Source organism: Rhinopithecus roxellana, chromosome 13, assembly GCF_007565055.1.
Source record: "Rhinopithecus roxellana isolate Shanxi Qingling chromosome 13, ASM756505v1, whole genome shotgun sequence".
NCBI classification, from domain to species: Eukaryota; Metazoa; Chordata; class Mammalia; order Primates; family Cercopithecidae; genus Rhinopithecus; species Rhinopithecus roxellana.
In genome coordinates this window covers 29,308,805-29,333,581 of record NC_044561.1, presented here as the reverse complement: position 1 = coordinate 29,333,581, position 24,777 = coordinate 29,308,805, and the positions used below count along the sequence as shown (strand labels likewise).

Below are 24,777 nucleotides of genomic sequence, written 5' to 3'. Positions count from 1 at the left end.
TTAGATCCCATTTGTCTATTTTGGCTTTTGTTGCCATTGCTTTTGGTGTTTTAGACATGAAGTCCTTGCACATGCCTATGTCCTGAATGGTATTACCTAGGTTTTCTTCTAGGGTTTTTATGGTTTTAGGTCTAACGTTTAAGTCTCCAATCCATCTTGAATTAATTCTTGTATAAGGTATAAGGAAGTGATCCAGTTTCAGCTTTCTATATTTGGTTAGCCAGCTTTCCCAGCACTGTTTATTAAACAGGAAATTCTTTCCCCATTTATTGTTTTTGTCAGGATTATCAAAGATCACATGGTTGTAGATGTGTGGTGTTATTTCTGAGGGCTCTGTTCTGTTCCATTGGTCTAGATCTCTGTTTTGGTACCAGTACCATGCTGTTTTGGTTACTGTAGCCTTATAGTATAGTTTGAAGTCAGGTAGCGTGATGCCTCCAGCTTTGTTCTTTTTGCTTAGGATTGTCTTGGCAATGCAAGCTCTTTTTTGGTTCCATTTGAACTTTAAAGCAGTTTTTTCCAATTCTCTGAAGAAAGTCATTGGTAGCTTAATGGGGATGGCATTGAATGTATAAATTACCTTGGGCAGTATGGTTATTTTCATGATACTGATTCTTCCTACCCATGAGCATGGAATGTTCTTCCATTTGTTTGTGTCCTCTTTTATTTCACTGAGCAGTGGTTTGTAGTTCTCCTTGAAGAGGTCCTTTACATCCCTTGTAAGTTGGATTCCTAGGTATTTTATTCTCTTTGAAGCAATTGTGAATGGAAGTTCATTCATGATTTGGCTTTCTGTTTGTCTGTTACTGGTGTATAAGAATGCTTGTGATTTTTGCACATTAATTTTGTATCCTGAGACTGTGCTGAAGTTTCTTATCAGCTTTTCTGCATCTATTGAGATAATCATGTGGTTTTTGTCATTGGTTCTGCTTATGTGATGTATTATGTTTATTGATTTGCACATGTTGAACAAGCCTTGCATCCCAGGGATGAAGCCGACTTGATTGTGGTGGATAAGCTTTTCGATGTGCTGCTGGATTTGGTTTGTCAGTATTTTATTGAGGATTTTTGCATCAATGTTCATCAGGGATATTGGTCTAAAATTCTCTTTTTTTGTTGTGTCTCTGACAGACTTTGGTATCAGGATGATACTGGCCTCATATAACAAGCTAGGGAGGATTCCGTCTTTTTTTGTTGATTGGAATAGTTTCAGAAGGAATGGTGCCAGCTTCTTTTTGTATCTGTGGTAGAATTCGGCTGTGAATCCCTCTGGTCCTGGATTTTTTTTTGGTTGGTAGGTTATTAATTATTGCCTCAATTTTAGAGCTTGTTATTGATCTATTCAGAGATTCAATTTCTTCCTGCTTTAGTCTTGGGACGATGTATATGTTCAGGAATTTACCCATTTTCTCTAGATTTTCTAGTTGATTTGCATAGAGGTGTTTATAGTATCCTCTGAGGGTAGTTTGTGTTTCTGTGGGATCAGTGGTGATATCCCCTTTATCATTTTTTATTGCATCTATTTGATTATTCTGTCTTTTCTTCTTTGTTAGTCTTGCTAGTAGTCTTTCAATTCTGTTGATCTTTTCAAAAAACCAGCTCCTGGATTCACTGATTTTTTGAAGGGTTTTTTTGTTTTTTTTTTTTTTTTTTTTTTTTTTTTTGTCTCTATCTCTTTTAGTTCTCTTCTGATCTTAGTTATTTCTTCCCTTGTGCTAACTGTTGAATTTGTTTCCTCTTTCTTCTCTAGTTCTTTTAATTGTGATGTTATGGTGTTGATTTTAGATCTTTCCTGCTTTCTCTTCTGGAAATTTAGTGCTATAAATTTCCCTCTACACACTGCTTTAAATGTGTCCCAGAGATTCTGGGATGTTGTGCCTTTGTTCTCACTGGTTTCAAAGAACATCTTTATTTCTGCCTTCATTTCACTATTTACTCAGTAGTCATTCAGGAGCAGGTTGTTCAGATTCTATGTAGTTTTGCAGTTTTAAGTGAATTTCTTAATTCTGAGTTCTAATTTGATTGCACTGTGGTCTTAGAGACAGTTTGTTGTGATTTCTATTCTTTTATATTTGCTGAGAAGTGCTTTACTTTCAACTATGTGGTAATTTTGGAATAAGTGCGATGTGGTGTTGAGAAGACTGTATATTCTATTGATTTGAGGTGGAGAGTTCTGTAGATGTCTATTAGGTCTGCTTGGTGCAGAGCTGAGTTCAAGTCCTGGATATCCTTGTTAACCTTCTGTCTCATTGATCTAATATTGACGGTGGTGTGTTAAAGTCTCCCATTATTATTGTGTGGGAGTCTAAGTCTCTTTGTAGGTCTCTAAGGACTTGCCTTAGGAATCTGTGTGCACCTGTATTGGGTGCATATATATTTAGGATAGTTAGCTCTTCTTGTTGAATTGATCCCTTTATCATTATGTAATGGCCTTCTTTGTCTCTTTTGATCTTGTTGGTTTAAAGTCTGTTTTATCAGAGACTAAGATTGCAACCCCTGTTTTTTTTATTTTTTTTATTTTTTTGGTTTCCATATGCTTAGTAGATCTTCCTCCTTCTCCTTATTTCGAGCCTATGTGTGTCTCTGCACGTGAGATGGGTCTCTTGAATACAGCACACTGACGGTTCTTGACGCTATCTAATTTGCCAGTCTGTGTTTTTTAGTTAGTGCATTTAGCCCATTTACATTTAAGGTTAATATTGTTATGTGTGAATTTGATCCTGTCATTATGATGTTAACTGGTTATTTTGCTTGTTACTTGATGCAGTTTCTTCTTAGCATCAATGGTCTTTACAATTTGGCATGTTTTTGCAGTGGTTGATACTGATTGTTCCTTTCCATGTTTAGTGCTTCCTTCAGGAGCCCTTGTAAGGTAGGCCTGGTGGTGACAAAATCTCTCAGCGTTTGCTTGTTTGTAAAGGATTTTATTTCTCCTTCACTTATGAAGCTTAGTTTGGCTGGATATGAAATTCTGGGTTGAAAATTCTTTTCTTTAAGAATGTTGAATATTGGCCCCCACTCTCTTCTGGCTTGTAGAGTTTCTGCTGAGAGATCCACTGTTAGTTTGTTGGGCTTCCCTTTGTGGGTGACCCCACATTTGTCTATGGCTGCCCTTAACATTTTTTCCTTCATTTCAACCTTGGTGAATCTGGTTATTATGTGTCTTGGAGTTGTTTTCCTTGAAGAGTATCTGTGGTGTTCTCTGTATTTCCTGAAGTTGAATGTTGGCCTCCCTTGCTAGGTTGGGGAAGTTCTCCTGAATAATATCCTGAAGAGTGTTTTCCAACTTGGTTCCATTCTCTCTGTCACTTTCAGGTACACCAATCTAACATAGATTTGGTCTTTTCATATAGTCCCATATTTCTTAGAGGCTTTGCTCATTTCTTTTTACTTTTTTCTCTAAACTTCTCTCACTTTATTTCATTCATTTGATCTTCATTCACTGATACCCTTTCTTCCACTTGATTGAATTGGCTATTGAAGCTTGTGCATGCATCACGTAGTTCTTGTGCCATGGTGTTCAGCTCCATCAGGTCATTTAATGTCTTCTCTACACTGTTTATTGTAGTTAGCATGTAGTATTTGACTTTCAGTGTGCTGTATTCAAGAGCCCCATCTCACGTGCAGAGACACACATAGGCTTAAAATAAGGAGAAGGAGGAAGATCTACTAAGCAAATGGAAACCAAAAACAAACAAACAAACAAACAAACAAAAAAACAGGGGTTACAATCCTAGTCTCTGATAAAACAGACTTTAAACCAACAAGATCAAAAGAGACAAAGAAGGCCATTACATAATGATAAAGGGATCAATTCAACAAGAAGAGCTAACTATCCTAAATATATATGCACCCAATACAGGTGCACACAGATTCCTAAGGCAAGTCCTTAGAGACCTACAAAGAGACTTAGACTCCCACACAATAATAATGGGAGACTTTAACACACCACCATCAATATTAGATCAACGAGACAGAAGGTTAACAAGGATATCCAGGACTTGAACTCAGCTCTGCACCAAGCAGACCTAATAGACATCTACAGAACTCTCCACCTCAAATCAATAGAATATACAGTCTTCTCAACACCACATCGCACTTATTCCAAAATTTACCACATAGTTGAAAGTAAAGCACTTCTCAGCAAATATAAAATAATAGAAATCACAACAAACTGTCTCTAAGACCACAGTGCAATCAAATTAGAACTTTCTGTTTCTGAGTTTTTCACTTAAGATAATGCCCTTCAATACCATCAGTGTTGCTGCAAAAGACATGATTTTATGGTTGAGTAGTATTCTCTATATCCAGTTCTCCACTGATGGGCATTTAGGTTTATTTCTTTTTTTGCAATTGTGAATAGTGCTGTGATCAACATGAGTGCAGTTATAGTTTTGATATACTGATTTCTTTTGCTTTGGGTATATACCCAGTGATGGAATTGGGTCAAATGGTATTTCTGTTTTTAGTTCTTTGAGAAATCTCCATATTGTTTTCCATAGAGGTTGTACTTATTTACATTTTTACCAACAGTATATAAGCATTCCCATTTCTTCATATCCTCACCAACATCTTTTTTTTTTGACTTTTTAATAATAGCCATTCTGACTGATATAAGATTATATTGTACTATTTTAATTTTTATTTCTCTGATTAGAAATATTGAGCATTTTTCATGTTTGTTGACTGCTTGTAGGTACTCTTTTGAAAAATGTCTGTTTTATCCTTTGCCCACTTTTTAATGGGGTTGTTTGTTGTTGTGTTGTTGTTGTTGTGTTGTTAGAATTCCTTGTAGTTCTGGATGGAAGCCCTTTATTGGATGCATAGTTTGCAAATATATTTTCCCACTTTGTAGATTGTCTGTTTACTTTGTTAATTATTTCTTTTGCTGTGCAGAAACTTTTTAGTTTAATTGTCTCATTTGTTTATTTTTGTTGCATTTGATTTTGAGGACTTGGTCATAAATTCTCTGCCTAGACCAATGTCTAGAAGAGTTTTTCCTAAGTTTTCTTCTAGGATTTCTGTGGTTTCAGGTCTTACACTTTGGTCTTTGATCTATATTGAGTTTATTTTTGTATATGTTGAGAGGTATGGGTCCAGTTTTACTATCCCACATGTGGTTATCCAATTTTACTACACCAGTTATTTATAGGGTGTCATTTTCCCAGAATATATTTTTGCTGACTTTTTAAAAGATAAGTTGCTTGTAGGTATGGGGCTTTATTTCTGAGTTGTCTATTCTGCTCCATTGATCTATGTGTCTATGTTATGCCAGTACCATGCTGTTTTGGTTTCTATAGTTTTGTAGTATAATTTGAAGACAGGTAATGTGATGTCTCCATCTTTGTTCTTCTTGCTTAGAATTGCTTTGGCTATTCAGGCCCTTTTTTTGATTCCATATTAATTTTAGCATTGTTTTTTCTAATTCTGTGATAACTGACATTGGTAATTTGATAGGGATTGTGTGGAATCTGTAGTTTGCCTTGAACAGTATGGTCATTTTAATGATATTGCATATTCTAATTTATAAGCGTGGGGGTTTTTCATTTGTTTATGTCATCTAGGATTTTATTTCATCGGTGTTTCATAGTTCTCCTTCTAGAAGTCTTTCAGCTTCTAGGTTAAAGATATTCCTCAGTATTTTTTGTAGCTATTGTAAATGGGATTTTTTTTTCTTGATTTGGTCTTTGGCTGGCTCATTATTGGTGTCTATAAACACTACTGATGTTTGTACATTAATTTTTTATCCTGAAGCTTTACTGCTTCCTTTGTCAAATTTAAGAATTTTTGGCGGCATCTGTAGGGCTCTTCAGGAATAATATTATATCATCATCAAACAGGGATAGCTTGACTTCCTCTTTTCCAATTTGAATGCATTTTATTTCTTTTTTCTGCCTGATTGCACTGGCAAGAAATTCCAGTACTGTGTTGAGTAACAGTAGTGAAAGTTTGCATCCTTGTCTTGTTCTAGTTCTTATAGGAAATGCTTTCAACTTTCCCATATTAGATATGATGTTGTTGGGTACACATAGACACAAAGATGGGAAGAGTAGACATGGGACACTCTAAATTAGGGGAGGGAGGACGGGGAGAAAGCGTTGGGAGATTACCTGTGGAGTACTATTTTGCTACTTGGGCAACAGGATCATTAGAAGCCCAAACCTCAGCATCACTAAATATACCCATATAAAAAACCTGCACAGGTACCCCTGAATCTAAAATTTTTAAAAATGAGATAGAATTATTAAAAAATGAGATAGAATTTAGGTAATGCATATTTTAGCCTTATGATTGAGGTCTTTGCAAAAAGTGAGGAAAAAGTCTTCTTACTCATTTGCTTATGCAAAAAACATGTCCTCAGAAATATTTCTACCAGCATCATTAAATGTATTTTTCGAATTTCTCTATTTAGGGCCCTGTGCTAGTTGCTAAGGATGTAGGTAAAACAAGTGAACAAGAAAATCCTGTTCTGAAAGGTCTTCTGATTCTGGTGGGAGAAAGAAAAAGAGATTGATATTAATCAGCTTGAAATAAGCACAAATACTACAATATTCTTTTAGATGAATGATGCACAGGAGGATCTGAAAGGTTTCTATTTTTTAAAAAGTATGATGTTGGCTGTGGGTTTGTTGTATATAATCTTTATTACGTTGAGGTATATTTCTTCTATGCCTACTTTGTTGAGGATTTTTATCATGAAGCGATGCTGAGTTTTATTGGATGCCTTTTCTGCATCTGTTGAGATGATCATGGTTTTTGTTTCTAATTCTGTTGATGTGATATATCATACTTACTGATTTCCATATGTTGAACTATCCTTCCACCATTGGGATAAATTCCACCAGATCGTGGTGTAGTATCTTTTTGATGTGCTGTTGGGTTACATTTTTTAGTGTTTTGTTGAGGATTCCCTCCTTATCTATGTTTTAGAATGGTTTCAAAAGAATGGGTATTAATATTTTTTGTATGTTTGGTGTAATTTGGCTTTGAATCCTCCTGATCCTGGGATTTTTTTGTTGAGAGATTTTTTATTACCGATTTCAATCTCATTACCAATTATTTGTCTGTTCAGGAATTCTCTTTTATTCTGGTTTAATCTTGGGAAATTGTGTGTTTTCAGGAATTTATCCATTTACTCTAGGTTATCTAAGTTGTAAATACTTGTTTGTAATAGTCTTTAGTAATCTTTTGTACTTCTGGGGTATCAGTTGTAATGTCTCCTTTGTCATTTCTGATTGTGTTTATTTGGGTCTTCTTTATTCTTTTCTTAGTCTAGCTAGTGGTTTATCAGTTTTGTATAGCTTTTCAAAGAACTAATTTTTTTTGTTTTATTGATCCTTTGTATTTTTGGAGGGTTCTATTTTATTTATTTTTGTTCTGTTCCTTGTTATTTATTTTCTTCTGCTAACTTTGGGTTTGGTTTGTTTCTTTTCTAGTTCCTTGAGGTGTGACATTAGCTTGTAAATTTGTGGTCCTTCTACTTTTTTGATATAGGCATTTAATCTTAAGACTTCCCTCTTGGCACTGCTATTGCTGTATATCATAGGTTTTGGTATGCTGTGTTTTTATTTTCACTTGTTCCAAAAAATGTTTAATTTCCATCTTAATTTCTTTATTGACCTAGTGACTGTTCAGGAGCATGCTATTTAATTCCCATGTATTTACATAGTTTCCAAAGTTCCTCTTGCTGTTGATTTCTAGCTTTGTTCCACTGTAGCCTGAGAAGATGCTTGATATGATTTTGATTTTTAAAAATTTAAGACTTGTTTTGTGACCTAACTTGTAGTCTGTCTAAGAGAATGTTCCATGTGCTGATGAAAAGAATATGTATCGGGTAGAATGCTTTGTAAATGTCTATTATGTCCATTTGGTCTCAAGTCTAATTTAAGACCAACGTTTGTTAATTTTTGTCTGATGATCTGTCTGGTGCTGTGAGCAGGATGTTGAAATCCCCCACTATTATTGTATTGTATCTATCTCTTTTTTCAGGTCTAGGAATATTGGATTTCTGAATTTGGGTGCTTGATGTTGGATGTATATGTGTTTGGAATTGTTATATCCTCTTGCTAAGTTGATCTCTTTATCATTACATAATGACCTTTTTGTCTTCTTTAAAACGATTTTTGTTGTACAGTTTTTAAGTATACCTAGTCTTGCTTACCGTTGATTTTCATTTGTGTGGAATATCTTTTTCCACCTCTTTATTTTTAGTTTATTTGTGTCTTTATGGGTAAGATGAGTATCTTACAGGCAGCATTTAATTATGCTATGGTTTTATTATTTTTTTTTTTATTTTTTGAGGCAGAGTCTTGCTCTGTCAAATGGACTGGAGTGCAGTGGCTGGATCTCAGCTCACTGCAAGCTCCACCTCCCGAGTTTATGCCATTCTCCTGCCTCAGCCTCCCGAGGAAGCTGAGACTACAGGCGCCTGCCACCTCGCCCGGCTAGTTTTTTGTATTTTTTTTAGTAGAGACGGGGTTTCACCGTGTTTGCCAGGATGGTCTCGATCTCCTGACCTCTTGATCCGCCCGTCTCAGCCTCCCAAAGTGCTGGGATTACAGGCTTGAGCCACCGCGCCCGGCGCTATGGTTTTAAAAAATTCATTCTGCCAATCTTTATCCTTTAGTAGAGGATTTATTATATTTATATTCAAGGTTAACATTGATATATAAGATTTTGTTCCTGTTATATTGTTGTTTTCAAGTTATTTTATAACTTCTTTTCTTCTTTATTTTTCTCTGTCTTTGTGGTTTGATGAAATTCTGTCAAGTTGCCATTTTATATTTTTCCCTTGCTCCTGGTGCAATTGTTTTATACAAACTGTGAATTTTATATCTTTTGTATATTTTTGTGAATATCAACTTTTTTTTCCATGTTTAAGAACCTTTTGAGCATTTCCTGTAGGACTAGATTAGTGGTGAAAAAGTCTCTTAGCATTTGCTTGTCTAGAGAAAACTTTAATTCTCCTTCATTTATGAAGTTTATCAAAAAGATACAAACTTCTGGCTGACAGTGTTTTTCTTTAAGCACTTTGTGAAGATACCATCTCATTCACTTCTGGCCTGCAAGGTTTCTGTTGGAAAGTCTGCTGTTAGTTTGACACAGTTTCCTTTATAGGTGACTAGATATGTTATTCTTGCTGATTTTAAAATACTTTCACTTTTACTTTAGACATTCTGAATATAATATGCCATGGTTAAGTCCTTTGTGCAACGTATTTTCCTGGGGACCACTGGGCCTCCTGTATCTGGATGTCTGACTCTCTTGATAAACTTGGGAAGTTTTCATTGATTATTTCCTTACATATATTTTCTAAAGTTTTGATCTATCTACATCTGAGGGTGATATGGTTTGGATCTGCGTCGCCACTCAAATCTCATGTTGAAGGTGGGGCACCAATGTTAGAGGTGGGGCCTAGTGGAAATGATTGGATCACTGGGGCAGTTTCTCATAAATGGCTTAGTATCATTTCCTTGGTGCTGTTCTTGTAATAGTAAGTGAGTTATTGTGAGATATGGTTGATTTAAAGTGTGTAGTATGCACCTTCCTTGCCTCTTTCTCCTACTCCAGCCATGTGATGTGCCTCAGTCCCCCTTTGCCTTCTGCTATGATTGGAGGCTTTCTGAAGCCTCGTTAGAAGCAGAAACCAGTATGCGTTCTGTATATCCTGCAGAACTGTGGGTCAATTAAACCTCTTCTCTTTATAAATTATCCAGTCTCAGGCATTTCTTTATAGCAGTGCAAAAATGGAATAATAGAGGGTGATCTCAGGAATACTGATAATTCATAAGTTCCATCACTCTGTGTAGTCCCAGACATCTTGAAGATGTTGCTCATTCTTAGTTTTTTTTTTTTTTTTTTTTTTTTTTTTGTCTGACTGGATAATTTCAAAAGACCTGTCTTCAATTTCTGAGATTTTTATTCTGATTATTTTATTATTAATTATTTCAATGTATTTTATATTTCTTTCAATGAATTTTTTAGTTCTAGATTTTCTGCTTGGTTTTTCTTTAAAATATTGATCTCTCTGGTAAATTTCTCAGTTCTTATCCTGAATTGATTTTATGATTTCTTTGCATTTGTTTCTAGATTTCTCTTGTGAAGGGGTGGCCTGCCCCTCCACACCTGTGGGTATATCTTGTCAGGTGGGACAAGAGACTGAGAAAAGAAATAAGACACAGAGACAAAGTATAGAGAAACAACAGTGGGCCCAGGAGATTGGTACTCAGCATACCAAGGACCTGCAATGGCACTGGTCTCTGAGTTCCCTCAGTTTTTATTGATTATTATTTTCATTATCTCAGCAAGAGGAATGAGGTAGGAGGGCAGGATGACAATAGGGAGAAGGTCAGCAAGAAAACATGTGAGCAAAATAATCTACGTCACAATTAAGTTCAAGGGGATGTACTATGCCTGGATGTATATGTAGGCCATATTTATGTTTCTCTCCACCCAAACATCTCAATGGAGTAAAGAATAACAAAGCAGCATTGCTGCCAACATGTCTTGCCTCCCACCATAGGGCAGTTTTTCTTCTATCTCAGAATTGAACAAATGTACAATCGGGTTTTATACCAAGACATTCAGTTCCCAGGGGCAGGCAGGAGACAGTGGCCTTCCTCTATCTCAGCTGCAAGAGGCTTTCCTCTTTTATTAATCCACCTCAGCACAGATCCTTTATGGTTGTCACGATGGGGGACGGTCAGGTCTTTCTCATCCCACGAGGCCATATTTCAGACTATCACATGGGGAGAAACCTTGGACAATACCTGGCTTTCCAAGGCAGAGGTCCCTGCGGCTTTTCACAGTGCATTGTGCCCCTGGTTTATTGAGACTAGAGAATGGCGATGACTTTCACCAAGCATACTGCTTGTAAACATTTTGTTAACAAGGCATGTCCTGCACAGCCCTAGGTCCCTGAAACCTTGATTCCATACAACACATGTTTCTGGGAGCACAAGGTTGGGGCACAGTGGCTGGGGCAAAGTGGCTGGGGCAAAGTTAAAAATTAACAGCATTTAAGCAAAGCAATTTTTCAAGGTACAGGTCAAAGTGGAATTTCTTATGTCTTCCCTTTCTACATAGACACAGTAACAGTCTGATCTTTTTTCTTTTCCCTACACTCTTGTATCTCACTGAGCTTCTTTCAAATCAACATTTTATATTCTCCATGTGGCATTTTGAGCAATTCTTTTTATATTAGGGTCTGTTGCTGAATGTATTAGCATGTTCTTGCATTGCTATAAAGAAATACCTGAAACTGGGTAATTTATAAGGAAAAGAAGTTTAATTGGCTCAGAGTTTTGCAGACATTACAAGAAGAATAGTGACACCTGCTTCTGGAGGAGCCTCAGGAAGCTTCCAATCATGGCAGAAGGCCAAGGGGAAGCACACACATCACATGATGAGAGCAGGAGCAATAGAACAAAGGGGAGGTGTTACACACTTTTAAATGAACAGAACTCATGAAAACTCACTCACTATTATGAGGACAGTACCAAGAGGGATGGTGCTAAATTATTCATGAGAAATCCACTCCCATGATCCAGTCACCTTTCACCAGTCCCTACGTCCAACCTTGGGAATTACATTTCAATATGAATTTTGGGCAGGGACACACATCTGAACTATATCACTGGACAATTGTTGTGGTCCTTTGGTGGTGTCATATTTTCCTGCTTTTTTATGTTTCCTGTGTCATTCTATTGATATGTGCATGTCTTGTGTTCCAATTTTTTAAAATTGCATTTGTAGAAAAATATGTTTTCCTAAGGATATATGTACATTGTTGACTGAAGAAATTACTCTGGCTTTGATTTTGTGTGCCTGTGGTAGTGTGATTTTTTATGACTTCTTTGGCAGTACATAGGGTCAGTGGTTTCTGTGATTTCCTCAGTGGCTTAGGGTGTAGATACTAGTTGAAGTTGTGCTGATGTTTACCTGGGGACTTGGACACCAGAGAACTAGTTTTTGGGCCCTGGCAGTGACAGCAGTTGGGCACATGTGTCTGTTTTTAGGCCAGCAGCCTAAACTCAGGTCAAAAATTTGTGTTCAATGAAGGCATAGAATTCTCCAGAAAAGTTAAAAGCACAGAATCATTATTTCTGTGAATATTAAATAAATTAATTAAAGCATTTCAAATGTTCTGTCTGCATTTTATGCACTGAGGGAGGATAATATCAGAAAGAAGTTCAATTGCTTTTAATTAGTGTACACAGAAAAGAATGCATTCCTTCACATTTCAATTTCCCACTTGGAACTATCCCTCCAAATTTAATGTTTGACACAGTTAATAGCTATGACTTGCAATCTCTTTACTGTAATATATATGGACATAATGGGTAAAATTAAAACTTTCAAGCCTTTAGTAAAGATGGGTGTCTACTAATTGATATCTTCTTGGTTGGGATGGTCAGAAAAAAATAAACAAAATAGAAACTAAAAATTTTCCTGTAGTATTTGTAGGGTTTTCAAAATTGGTAGCACACAATTTGTGGTCATCTCTCTCCAGCTATTTTTCTGCCTCCTAATTCAGCAGTGACACTTTCCCTGCCTATGCTTTCCCCCAGTGCAACTGAGAATTAAATGCTCAGAATTAGCAATATGCTTGTCAGCAAGAGTTGTACTTTCAGCTGCACCCCACACTAAGTTTAATTTCTAGAGAATTGTTGATGCACTGCAATAAATCAGTAACATTTGATGCTTATCTAGTTATACTTCTGGCATTTGTGTATTTTAAAAAGATATGTTTATGAAACTAATTTTAGTGAAAAATGAGTTTTTATATTTTCTAAATTTGTCATCTGACTTTTTGAGGTTGCCACTTATTGCCACTTGTCAATCAACCCCCTCAAGTTGACACCCAAAATGCTCATAATTACTTTTGTTATCATGACCAATCATAGGTCTTACAGGGTTCCTCAACTAATATGGAAAAAATATATGTTAAAAAATGACACTTTTTATTAATATAACAAAACAGTTTTTAAAAATAGATTTTATTCTTTTTTTTTTTTGGCGGAGTCTCGCTCTGTTGCCCGGACTGGAGTGCAGTGGCCCGAACTCAGCTCACTGCAAGCTCCGCCTCCCGGGTTTACGCCATTCTCCTGCCTCAGCCTCCCGAGTAGCTGGGACTACAGGGGCCCGCCACCTCGCCCGGCTAGTTTTTGTATTTTTAGTAGAGACGGGGTTTCACCGTGTTAGCCAGGATGGTCTCGATCTCCTGACCTCGTGATCCGCCCGTCTTGGCCTCCCAAAGTGCTGGGATTACAGGCTTGAGCCACCGCGCCCGGCCAAAAATAGATTTTATTCTTAAATCTACAGGAGGCAAAGTGAAAAGATCACTCACTATTCAAATATTATTTATAAAATAAAACCACTTTAAAAGTTAAATTTTGTGATGAAGGTAAAAAAATAAATTTTACCAGACTACTTTTTCCCCTCAATGGAACATATTCATTCTATACAAATAGTTCTTGGGTTCTTATAAATGACTTCTTTCTTTCATTATATGCCTTATCTTTTCTTCGGATGTCTGATCTAACCCCACATATGTTATAATCAGTCTTTTTTTGCCCAGTGCATTTAATGGTGTTATTTTCCCCATCATTATCCATGATTATGTCTACACTTTGAGACTTATGATATTGAGAACAGCCTAAAACTAAAGTCAGTAAAATGATAGTGAACTTAATTTGTATTGTGTGTTTTCTGAGAATAGCTTTACCCTTAGCCCTAGCAGTATCTAGTTGTCACTTCTCATATTGAGAGCTAAAATGTGTTCAGATTTTATTTTTTTAGTGTATCAAATAAAACTCAATTAATTTTGCACTCTGACCAAAGTGTAAGTAACTTCCATGGATTTTTTATTTATTTCTCCCAGTTTGTCATCCTGTTATTGCAAATTCCATGATTTTTTCAAAATAAATTTGCCAGAATCATTAGAAGAAATTAATGATGCACAGTTTAAAATTTGCATAAAACACTTTTGATACATTGAAGACAACAATCAGTTCAGTTGTGTCAACTGAGATATATTTTTTAAATATACAATAAAAATAATTTATTATTAAAAGTAATTATTTGTACACCTGTTCCGTGGGGACCATGGTTCTTTCCTGTCCAGGCTCAGTAGCAATGCCCTTCAGGTTCTCATGGAGAAATACACCATTTGATAGTTCAGAAAGTCAAGTCCTTTTCAGTGTGTGATGGCCACTTAACAGAGGGAAGGGCATGAATTAGAGAGGGTGAGCTCAATATCTATTGGTAGTGAGAGAAGAAAATGCTAACATTATCAACGTTATTTTATCTAACTATTTACATCATTTCTTTTTGATGTATGGTTTATAACATGGAGTATATCAATAAAATTACATAAATATAGTCAATAAATCATTGTACACATATTATTAATCCATACCCAACTATTCTGTTACTGGTAATGGAGTGTAATCCTAATATTTAGAGAACATTAAGTCATTAATTTAATATGATCCTACTATTTCTGGTTCCAAATTGCTAGTAGAACCAAACTGTGCCAAGGGTGCCACTGTATGCTGGTAGGAGCTCACTGTCGTTTGGTTCTTGCAGCTAAAATAAACGTGTTCTCTTACTAGATTAAGCCTTTAAAAAAGTAACAATTATTTAATTAACTATACAACATATGTCTTATAACATTTTATATATGTATCAGGTGGCTTTAAGGCAATTTTCTACCTCAGTCATTAATCAGACTAGCCTGATTATTAGCCAAGAATGCTGTCAACATTTCTGCTTTGCCTTACATATTTATATTTATGGGACAGTACCGTAATAAGTGTCCTTGAATATAGAGATGGACACAACTTCATCTCATAAGAATTTGAGTGAAGGTGGTGGTTTTCTATTTCTCCATGTCATAAAGCTAAACTGTTATTAGTTCTGGATTAAATTCAACTGATAAAATAATGATGCCCGAACCCAAGCTAAATAACGTGAGACAGTAACTGCATCATTATTCTGTGAAACTTTACAAGATATTCTGGTATTGCAAATATTCTGAGAAAACTTTAGGGGAATTACCTTTACTATTGCAGATAGTATTTTTCTAGGCTTTTGAGAGTATCCCTGCAGTAAGTGATGTCTCAGGAAAAGAATCAACATGTGATTATTTAGGTGCAAGTTCATGCTTGTCAAGCAGTGACTGAAGTGGCAATTTTTTTCTTGATAATTGACAGGTGGCACTCCCGTACTGAGAGGAAGAGAGTCTCATAAAATATTTCCGGGATGAAAAATAAACTTGGAGAAAATCAGCATCATTTTTAGGTAAAAGAATTAGATTATTGGTAAACACACAATATTATCTTTAAGGGGCAATAATGCCCCTTAAGTATGTTCATTTTAATTCTCAGATACTGAGAATATTTCACAGTTCATGGCAAAGGAAATATAAGGTTTCAGATGAAATCAAGATTGAGAATCAGCTGATTGAAAATAAGGATATTATCATTAATTATTATAATGCATTGGGTAGAATTACCGAGTCCAAAATCACAGGAGAGTGATAAAGAAATGAGATGTATCAAAGTGATGGGATGTGAGAAAGAGTCAACTAGATATTAGCATTTGTTTATTGGTGATTCTTTCCTATTAGAATACATTTTTATTTAATTTAACTTAGCAAATACCATTGAGCAATTTTATATGTTCCTTACCATTCTAGATGCTTAATATAGAATGCAGAAATATTAAACAACAAGGATATGATTTCTAAAAAGAGAGGCATATGTATAATAGAAGTTTAGAAATTGTGTATCTACACAGGCATAATTATGAATGCGTTGATGTTTTACAATATATAAGTTATTTGGTGTAGAAAACAGTGCAGAGATTGCATTATGCAGAATTTATATGATACAGTTAACCAAGAAGAAGTGGGTAAAATTAAAATAATGATGTGATCATTTTAGACACTAAAGAACAAACATTGATAATGTGAGATCCATTGTTTTGTTCCCAGATATATGAAATATGTTTATTTTTGTCATTAATATGAACACACTTTTCACCTCAGTTGTGCTTAAATTTTTTTTTTTTTTTTTTTTTCTGAATCTGCCATTGGACTTTCAGCCAATACCTTTCTGCTTTTCTTCCACATCTTCACACTCCTTCAGGATCACAAACCTAAGCCATGTGACTTGATCAGCTGTCACTTGACCTTCATTCAGGTAGTGATGATCCTCACTGTAGCAGATGTTTTGCCTCCAGATATGCTTGAATCACTGCATTTTGGGAATAACTTCAAATGTAAGTCCTTGATCTACATAAACAAAGTGACAAGGGGCCTATGTATCTGTACCACCTGTCTCCTGAGTATACACCAGGCCAGCACAATCAGCCTCAGCAACTTCTGGTTGGCAAGCTTTAAACATAAATTTACAAATAACATTGTCAGTGTCCTCTTTTTTCCTTTTTCGTTTTTCTTTTATTTGTTCCCTCAATTTGTCTTTCAGTAGTAACATAATATTCTTCACTGTGGCTTCTTCCATTGTGACCCAGACCAATCCACTTAAGGTCAGCAAATACTACTCACCTTCTCCCATGAAGCCCATCATGTGGGGAGTGTTTTTTATTCTGACATTATCCAGGGATGTCTTCTTTGTAGGATTACACTGCTGTCAAGTGCATACATGGCGATCTTTTTGTCCAAGCATCAGAGGTGATCCCAGCATCTTCACAGTACCAGCCACTCCCCAAGATCCTCGCCAGAGAAAAGGGTTACCCAGATCATCCTGCCACTGGTGAGTTGCTTTGTGGTCATGTACTGGGTGAACCTTATCATCTCATCGTCTTCAGCCCTGTTTTGGACATATAACCCAGTCATCCTGAGCATCCAGAACCTTGTAGGCAATGTCTATGCCACTCTTGTTCCATTGGTACAAATTAGTTCTGATAGAAGAATAGCTAATATTCTCCAGAAAATGGAATTAAAGTGCTATAAATTTTTAATGTGTTGGTGATGAAAAATATTTCTAAAAAGTAGACTCATTCTATAGTTAAATTGTTCAAGTAGCCCCAAATTTAGCTTACTGAGTTTAAATGAAATGCATGGAATTACACTTTTATTATATTTTTATGCTTCTGAAACTGAGGCATGTAAGGACTATGTAGTTTCTTCTGTTCAATGTCCACTATAGATTGACATTTCAATATCAAGTCTTTAATACTTTTATTTGTATGTTAACTTTGTACAAGAAAATGTTTCTCTCTTTTTGAAGTATACTCTTAAAAAATCTTCTTTCGGTAATCAAATCTCTCAATGTTTTTACTTTTGAAAATATTTTACTTACTCTGTTTATGAATGATACTTTAGCTAAATATTCAATTCTAGCTTTTAAGCCATGCTTACTCATTTTAACCTCCCTGACTAAAAAAAATTATGTCAATTTGGATTTTAAATTTAATCTAGAATTTATTTTAAAGGGTTTTAAATGAAATTTATATGTGGCTAGATACTGTTTTGGTTATACTTGATACTTTCCCACCTCTATTGGCATATTATTGACAAAAATTTTATATATTTAAGGTGCACAATATGATGTTTCGAGATATACACACATGCACGCAGACACACAAACACACACACATTGTAAAATTACCAAAATCAAGCTCAATAGCATCTCAATTACTTCTCATACTTACTAGGGTTTTTTTGGTGTGTGGTGAGTACATTTGAAATCTACTTCATTAATATAATTTACTTATACATTATTATTAATATAGCCTTCATACTGTTTGCACATATTTATATTAATTTCTCATTTGTTATTGTTAGAGACAGTTGTCCATCTTTGTTCCCCAGGCTAGAGTGCAGTGGCATTATCATAGCTCACTGAAACCTCAAACTCCTGGATTCAAATCATTCTCCCACCTCAGCCTCAAAAGTAGCTAGAACTACAGGGGTGCACCACCATGCCAAGCTAATTTGTAGGAACACGGTCTTGCTATGTTACCCAGGCTGGGCTTGAACTCCTGGCCTCAAGCAATCCTCCTACCTTAGCCTCCCAAAATACAAGGATTATAGGCATGAGCCACATGCCTAGCTTTATGACATTTTCTTTATTCATTTATGTGTTGATGGACATTTATGTTGTTTTCGTATCTTGTCTGTTGTGAATAATGCTTCAGGAAACACAGGAGTGAAGATATCTCTTCAATATGTGATTTTCTGTTCTTTGGATATTTAACCAGAGGTAGGATTCGTGAATCATATGATAGTTTTATTTTTAATGTTTTGATGAATCTTCATGCTGTTTTCCTTAATGGCTTTACCAATTTACATTCCCAGTGACAGTGTACAAGGTCCCTTTTCTCTTCATCATTGATAAAATTTGTTTTGTTTTGAATTTTTAATAAATATTACCCTAACATGTGTTTGAGGTGCTATCTCATTTTGGTTTTGATTTGCATTTTCCTGATGATTATTAATGGCTTCTTCAAAAAAGGATCTATTTAGATTATTTGGCTACTTTTAAAAAGAATGTGTTATTTTTATTGCTATTTTTATTTTGAAGGGGTTACATTTTTTGAATTTTTACAGATTTTGAATACTAACACTTTATCTGATATTTGGCTTACAAGTATTTTTTTCTGGTTCTGTGGCTTGCCTTTTAAATTGATTGACTGTCTTTTGCTCTGCAGTAGAAACTTTTTAGTTTGATGTAGTCTCATTTTTTTTCTCCCTGGGCTTTTAGTGTCAAACACAAAAAATAATTATTGCCGCAAACAGTGCCAAAGAATTTTCCCCAATGTTGTCTTCCAAAGGTTTTATAGTTTCAGGTCCAATATTTAAGTCTTTAATTCCCTGTAAGTTGATTTTTGTGTGTTCTGTAAAAGATGGGTTAAATTTTTTTTGCATGTGTATATCCAGTTTTCCCATCACCATTTATTGAACAGTTTATTCTTTCTTCACTGTGTATTTGTATGTCTTTGTTGAAAATTAGTTGACTGTATTCAGATGGATATTTCTGAGCTCTCTATTCAGTTTCCTTGGTCTATGTGTCTGGGTTATTGCCCATTTCACGCTCTTTTGATGACTATAGCTTTGTTTGTATCATTTGAAATTAAGAAGTTTGATGCCTTCAGCTTTGTTCTTGCTCAAAATTCTTTGGTTATTTTGGGTCTTTTCTAATTCCACACAAACTGCAGAAATTTTTTATTTTTCTGGAAAATGATATTTTAATTTTGATAGAGATTGCTTTAATTTTTTTTTTCTTTTTCCTTTTTTTTCTTTTTTTTTTTTTTTGAGATGGATTCTCACTCTGTCACTCAGGGCCCAGGCTGGAGTGCAGTGAGGTGATCTTGGCTCACTGCAATCTCCACCTTCCTGGTTCAAGCAATTCCCCTGCCTCAGTCTCCTGAGTAGCTGGGATTATAGGCACACACCACCATGACTGGCTAACTTTTTTTGTATTTTTAGTAGAGACAGGGTTTCACCATGTTGGCCAGACTGGTCACGAACTCCTGACCTCAAGCAGTCCACGCGCCGCAGCCTCCCAAACTGCTGGGATTACAGGTGTGAGCCACCACACCCAGTGAGATTGCTTTAAATCTTTATATCACTTTTAGTAGTATGAATGTTTTAATATTAATTTATCCAATCCATGAACACTAAGTTTTTTTTTTTTTTGGTCTCTTCTATAATTGCCTTTACCACTATTTTAGAGTTTTTATTGTACAAATTTTTTACCATCTTAGTTATATTTATAAGTATTATTTTTGATGTTATGGCAAATGGCATTTTCTTAATTTTTCCCATATATTTTGTTATAAGTGTATAGAAATGCAATTTATTGTTTTGTACATTGATATAGTATCCTGCAACATTACTGAATTAGTTTATTAGTTTTAAAAGTTTATTTTCCTGTAATGATGAGCACACGGGACTGTGTTTACACATAAATTAATATACTGTTAACATATCACAGTGCCTAAAATTGTGCTCTGTTGTATTTCTGCGGTGACGAATTTAATGGCATCTTTCAGTCCTAATATATTTTTTTCTTTTAAAATAGTTTTGTGTGGTATTTTATAATAGTGTGTCCTTCGGTTACATTTCAGTTGTGCTGCACATTTATTTCCAGGCAGAGTTAGTCAAGCTTTCTAATAAAGTTATTTAATACCTTTATGTGCATTTAGTTGTTGTAAGCCAAAACAGTAGATTTTAATTATAGTTTTAAAGTTACCAAGAAATATTGAAAATATGTCAATTTGTCACTGCTCAAGAATCCCTGGGTTCCTCATTTTAAACTCTTATGTATGATGTCTCTCTCTCTCTCTCTATGTGTGTGTGTGTGTGTGTAATGGCTTAGAATCTTATCTAACATATTGTATGCACTAACCAAGTACTAATTGATATGATTCATCAAATTATCATCTTTATACCATTCTTCAAATAGAATATTATTTTCTATTTGTTCTAATTACAAATTATGTTTCTTATTTAAATATCAATGAAAATTAAAAGGTCTACTCAGTCGCCCTCTTGATAAAAGCCCCAGCTAAATGGCAGTTTCACTAATTTTTAAAAATTCAATACCTTATTTGCATCACAAGATAAATATAAATAGTAAAGATAAAATTATATTTTAATTACCTGTCCTACAATAAAGAGACTTTGAGTCATTCATTAATAGGACTGAAGGCTTACTCTATATTATTTCTGATTTTTCTATGTTTCTGATTTTTCTATGTTAACAGCCTAGAAAAATTTTTTACGCATAGAATACTACAAATTAGAAATTAATATCTTGAAATGTACAAATTACAAAAACACTAAATAAAATAGATGAATATATGTTTATATATTATGAATTGTTATATAACAAGTAAAGCAAAATTATTAATTAAAAATATTTTCACAAAGAAAAATTCCAGGGCAAAATAACCTATATGGAAATTTCTTCTATATTCAACAAATAATTAATACTAATTCTTCACCCAAAATATTTTCAAAAATTGAAAAAGAGGGAACATTTTCCAATTTATTCTAGGAGGCCACTATTTCTGTGATACTAAGGGCAGACCCAAATATGTAACAGAGAAGGTCTATGGACCAATGTGGCATATTTATGTATATGCATACATCCTCAGAAAATATTAGCAAACCAAATCTAGTCACATAAAATATGCATATACATGAAGACCATATGATATTGTTTCATAAACACAATTGTGACTTAATATCTAAAATTTAATCAAGATAATGCTCAATACTAGTTAAGAACAAAAAGTGATAATTTAAATAGGCACAGAGAAAATTTCAAAAATCAAATATCCATTCCTGAGAAAACCCCTAGCAAACTACTAATAGAAGGAAATTTTGAGACCTACTAAAAGGTATCTAGTTTTTAAATCTATAGCTAACATCATACTTAATGGTGACAAACTAGTGATTTTTTTACCTGAAAGTTTGTGGAGAAGACAAGAATTTTCACTTTAGTATTCCAGATTGTAAAATATAAAAGTAGAACTGTATTTATTGTAAATGACACAATTTTCTGTTAAAAAATATAAAAAGAATTCATGAAAATACAACTAAGGCACACAAATCCAGTTTGTCAGTGGAGGGTGATTTATTGGGTGAACACAGAAAATGAAGCATGATCTTTGGCAGCTGCAGTACAGGTAGATCTCTGCACTGTAACCCTCCAGACCCAGGGCTTATACACTATGGAAAAGGGCATATGACCAATTTGCAGGACAATCAAAGTGGACCTTCCAGAAAATGATGAGATTCCTATCTATGTGTGTCATAGTCAAATGGCAAATTGTAATTCAGAATGGAGTTACTTTAGTCTTTACACTCCACCCATCTTATCCACCTGTTACCATCTCATGCATTCTGCTCTTCTGTGATGGTCCCTTAGCTTTTGTGGAGAGACTGTAGGTGACATGTTTTATCAATGTGTTTTTTGCTTATAAGCAGATACCGCAGTAACAATACAGTCAACAACAGGCAATGACTCCTATGACACGTATCAAACACGGAATTAATAACACTTTCTGCCACCATGTTCCTCAGGATCCAAACCAGGAAGAGAGCCATTGGGAGAAAGTTTAGAGTCAGACATTGTGGTTATTTGTTTATGCGTGTCTTGTAGGGCTAGAGTTATACTGCTAGAATTATCAGGAATAAATACACAACATTCCATCTTAATCATGGCAAAAGCTTTTCCTTGTGCAGCAGTTAATACATCGAATACCATGTAATTTTGTAGAATAGCCTTCGGCATGGGGGTCATGTCAGAGTTCATTAAAAAATACCTTGGAGGCTGTCATTGAGAAAAAGCTGAGTGCAGTTAGTGTGTTTTCAATGCCCACAAATGGCACAGAGATTGAAGCTAAATAATCATACCAATAAAAGAAAGCCCTTATCTACCTACTAGTCACATATGGGAAATTAACAGGTTTATCAGTTGGCTTTTTCCATCATCCTTGGACCAATAGGAAACTTAACATATAGTGTCCTAGCCACCCCAATGGTGACCAAGGCCAGAGATTAAATCCACATAACCGTTCAGTACCATTTGGAGCTGCCAATTTATTCCAGGTTGTCAAGATGAGTCTGAGTAAACCTTGCAGTATTACAATGTGTTAGCATTGTTCCTGGGACATCCAGCCCTTACTATGGGTATAATTGAGCCATGAGGCATGGTTTCATTGCTCACAACATAGGGGCACTAATTGACATAAATGCCCTATAGCTGGTGTCAGCCAAATGAAACCATCCCAAATTTTAAAAAGACCTTCTTTACAGTGAGAATGTCAAGGTCTTGTAATAAGACTTATTCCTTAGAGTCCTTTGGTTGTGGCGTAGCTCTGGTTACTACATGCTTTTGTGTGGCATTTATTGAAAAGGGCTGTCCATGTCTATAACTGTTAAGTGTCTTGTTAATACGCTAACTAATTACATCACTTCTTGTCATGTCTTCTAAAGGTGTACTCCACTGTTGAAGACCCTTGATGAATATCTGTAAATTCTGCAAGTCATTTTTCTGCAAAGGTGATACATACCAAGGCATACCAGAGGTGCAGGAATGAAATAACCACTGATGCCAGTAGGCATCCTTTTATGAACTGCCAGCATAATGTTGAGCCCATTGTAGAGAAAATACAGCACAGCAGCAGCAGGAACAGAAGACTATGGGTGGAAATACAAGTGTTAACAGTAGTTGAAAGGGCAGTTCTTTCCCATCAAGCAGAATGACTGTAGTGACTTTGTCCCTGTTATTTAGGACATAGGCAGCCAAAGGATTATGGGCTGGGAATGCACACCAAACATGGGGCCTAAGGGGTAAATGTGCCAGTATTATCTGTAAAGTTACAGGGACAGCAAAAGACCATGTTAAACCACTGAACAAAGTGTTCTTTAAAAGAAGTTGTGTTCCAGTGTATTGGTATTTGGAGCATTTTTGCATAGACTCCAACAGGATCAACAGAGACCACTTTAGCTGGCTGGGGAAGTTGTCTCTCTCTGGTTGGATAGGACCAACCAGGGGAAATTTGCCAGTCCAACCACTATTGAAGGGCTCCTTCTCTTGGCTGAGGTCTTGGGGAGTCCTAATGCCATTGGCCTTTTATTAGCTACAATAGAAATGGATCTGGTTGGATTTTCTTTCCAATGATGGTTAATAGACCCTCCTTTATGGGGATCCTGAATCACTGGTATAGTGCCAACCCTATATTTGTTTCAACTGAATTAAGGTATCTAATGGTTGGAGGCAAAACCTTCACACAGCCATGCAAAATATTAGATTTTAAGAGTGCTCATAGTTATGTCTAGTGCTATTTTTCCCTTCAATCAAACCTGCCACTTGAGGATTACATAGTAAATGGAGTCCCCTGTCTATATCCTTTTCATGTACCCAAACTTGGACAGCATATTCAGTGAAATGTGTACCTAATTCACTATCAATGTGTTGAGGATATCCATATATGACACTGAGCTGCTTCAAGCCCTTGATGGTGGCTGTCTGGTTTGCCCTTTTGCAAACCAGCAAATGGAACCCATTTGCTGCAAGCCTTGTATACATGTTCAATCAAAACAGTGGATTTCACCACTCATCCACAAACATCCTAGGGGAACTTTTTTTTTTTTTTTTTTTTTTTTTTTTTTTTTTTATTCTGGACTTGCCAGAGAGCCCAAGTGTTCCCCTCAGGACTTATGGTCACATCCAAAGACATTGCTACTGTTGAAGGGACTCTGGGCTGGCCAAATAATATAGCACACTGTGGGGAAGAAAGGTGTACAGGTTTTCATTTTACTTTCCCTCTTAACATAGCTTTTACTACCCAAATCCGTAGGCATAATTCTACAACAGATATTTTTAAAGTGTGCCCTAAGAGGACATTTGTACCCAAGATGTTTTCTGGACTAGATGAGATACAGTAAAGCAAGCAGGAGGTTCTACCCAGAACCAAGGAGGAAAGAAGTGTGTTTAACTCAGATTGTTCATCCCCATAGCCGTCTGTAGCTGCCCACTTACCAGGATGTCTTTCTGCATTTCCATGAATTAAGGTGCATTTGACACCTGGGCCCACCACTGCTAAGGTCCTCTGCTTGTTTTCTGGACTTAAATGAATTGTGAACTCCACATGGGGCTCTGGTCACCTGCAATTGCTCATACATGAAGGCAACCTTGGCCTTAACCCTATTCTCTAGCCTGGGAAGAACGCCACTCATTGAATACAGGGATTGGAGTTCTTTTCTGCAAAGTTTTCTCTTCTTTCTACTCTTCT

General features: G+C 35.6%; 1 protein-coding gene across 1 annotated transcript in view; it reads right to left on the bottom strand.

Annotated features, from left to right (window-relative positions):
* Positions 1-16,711: 16,711 nt before the first annotated feature.
* LOC104669575 (zinc finger protein 100-like) overlaps positions 16,712-24,777 on the bottom strand; it is a 60,793-nt gene continuing 52,727 nt past the window's right edge. Inside the window, 1 exon segment of the mRNA XM_030915309.1 lies at positions 16,712-16,835. Coding sequence (XP_030771169.1) covers positions 16,712-16,835 — 124 coding nt within the window.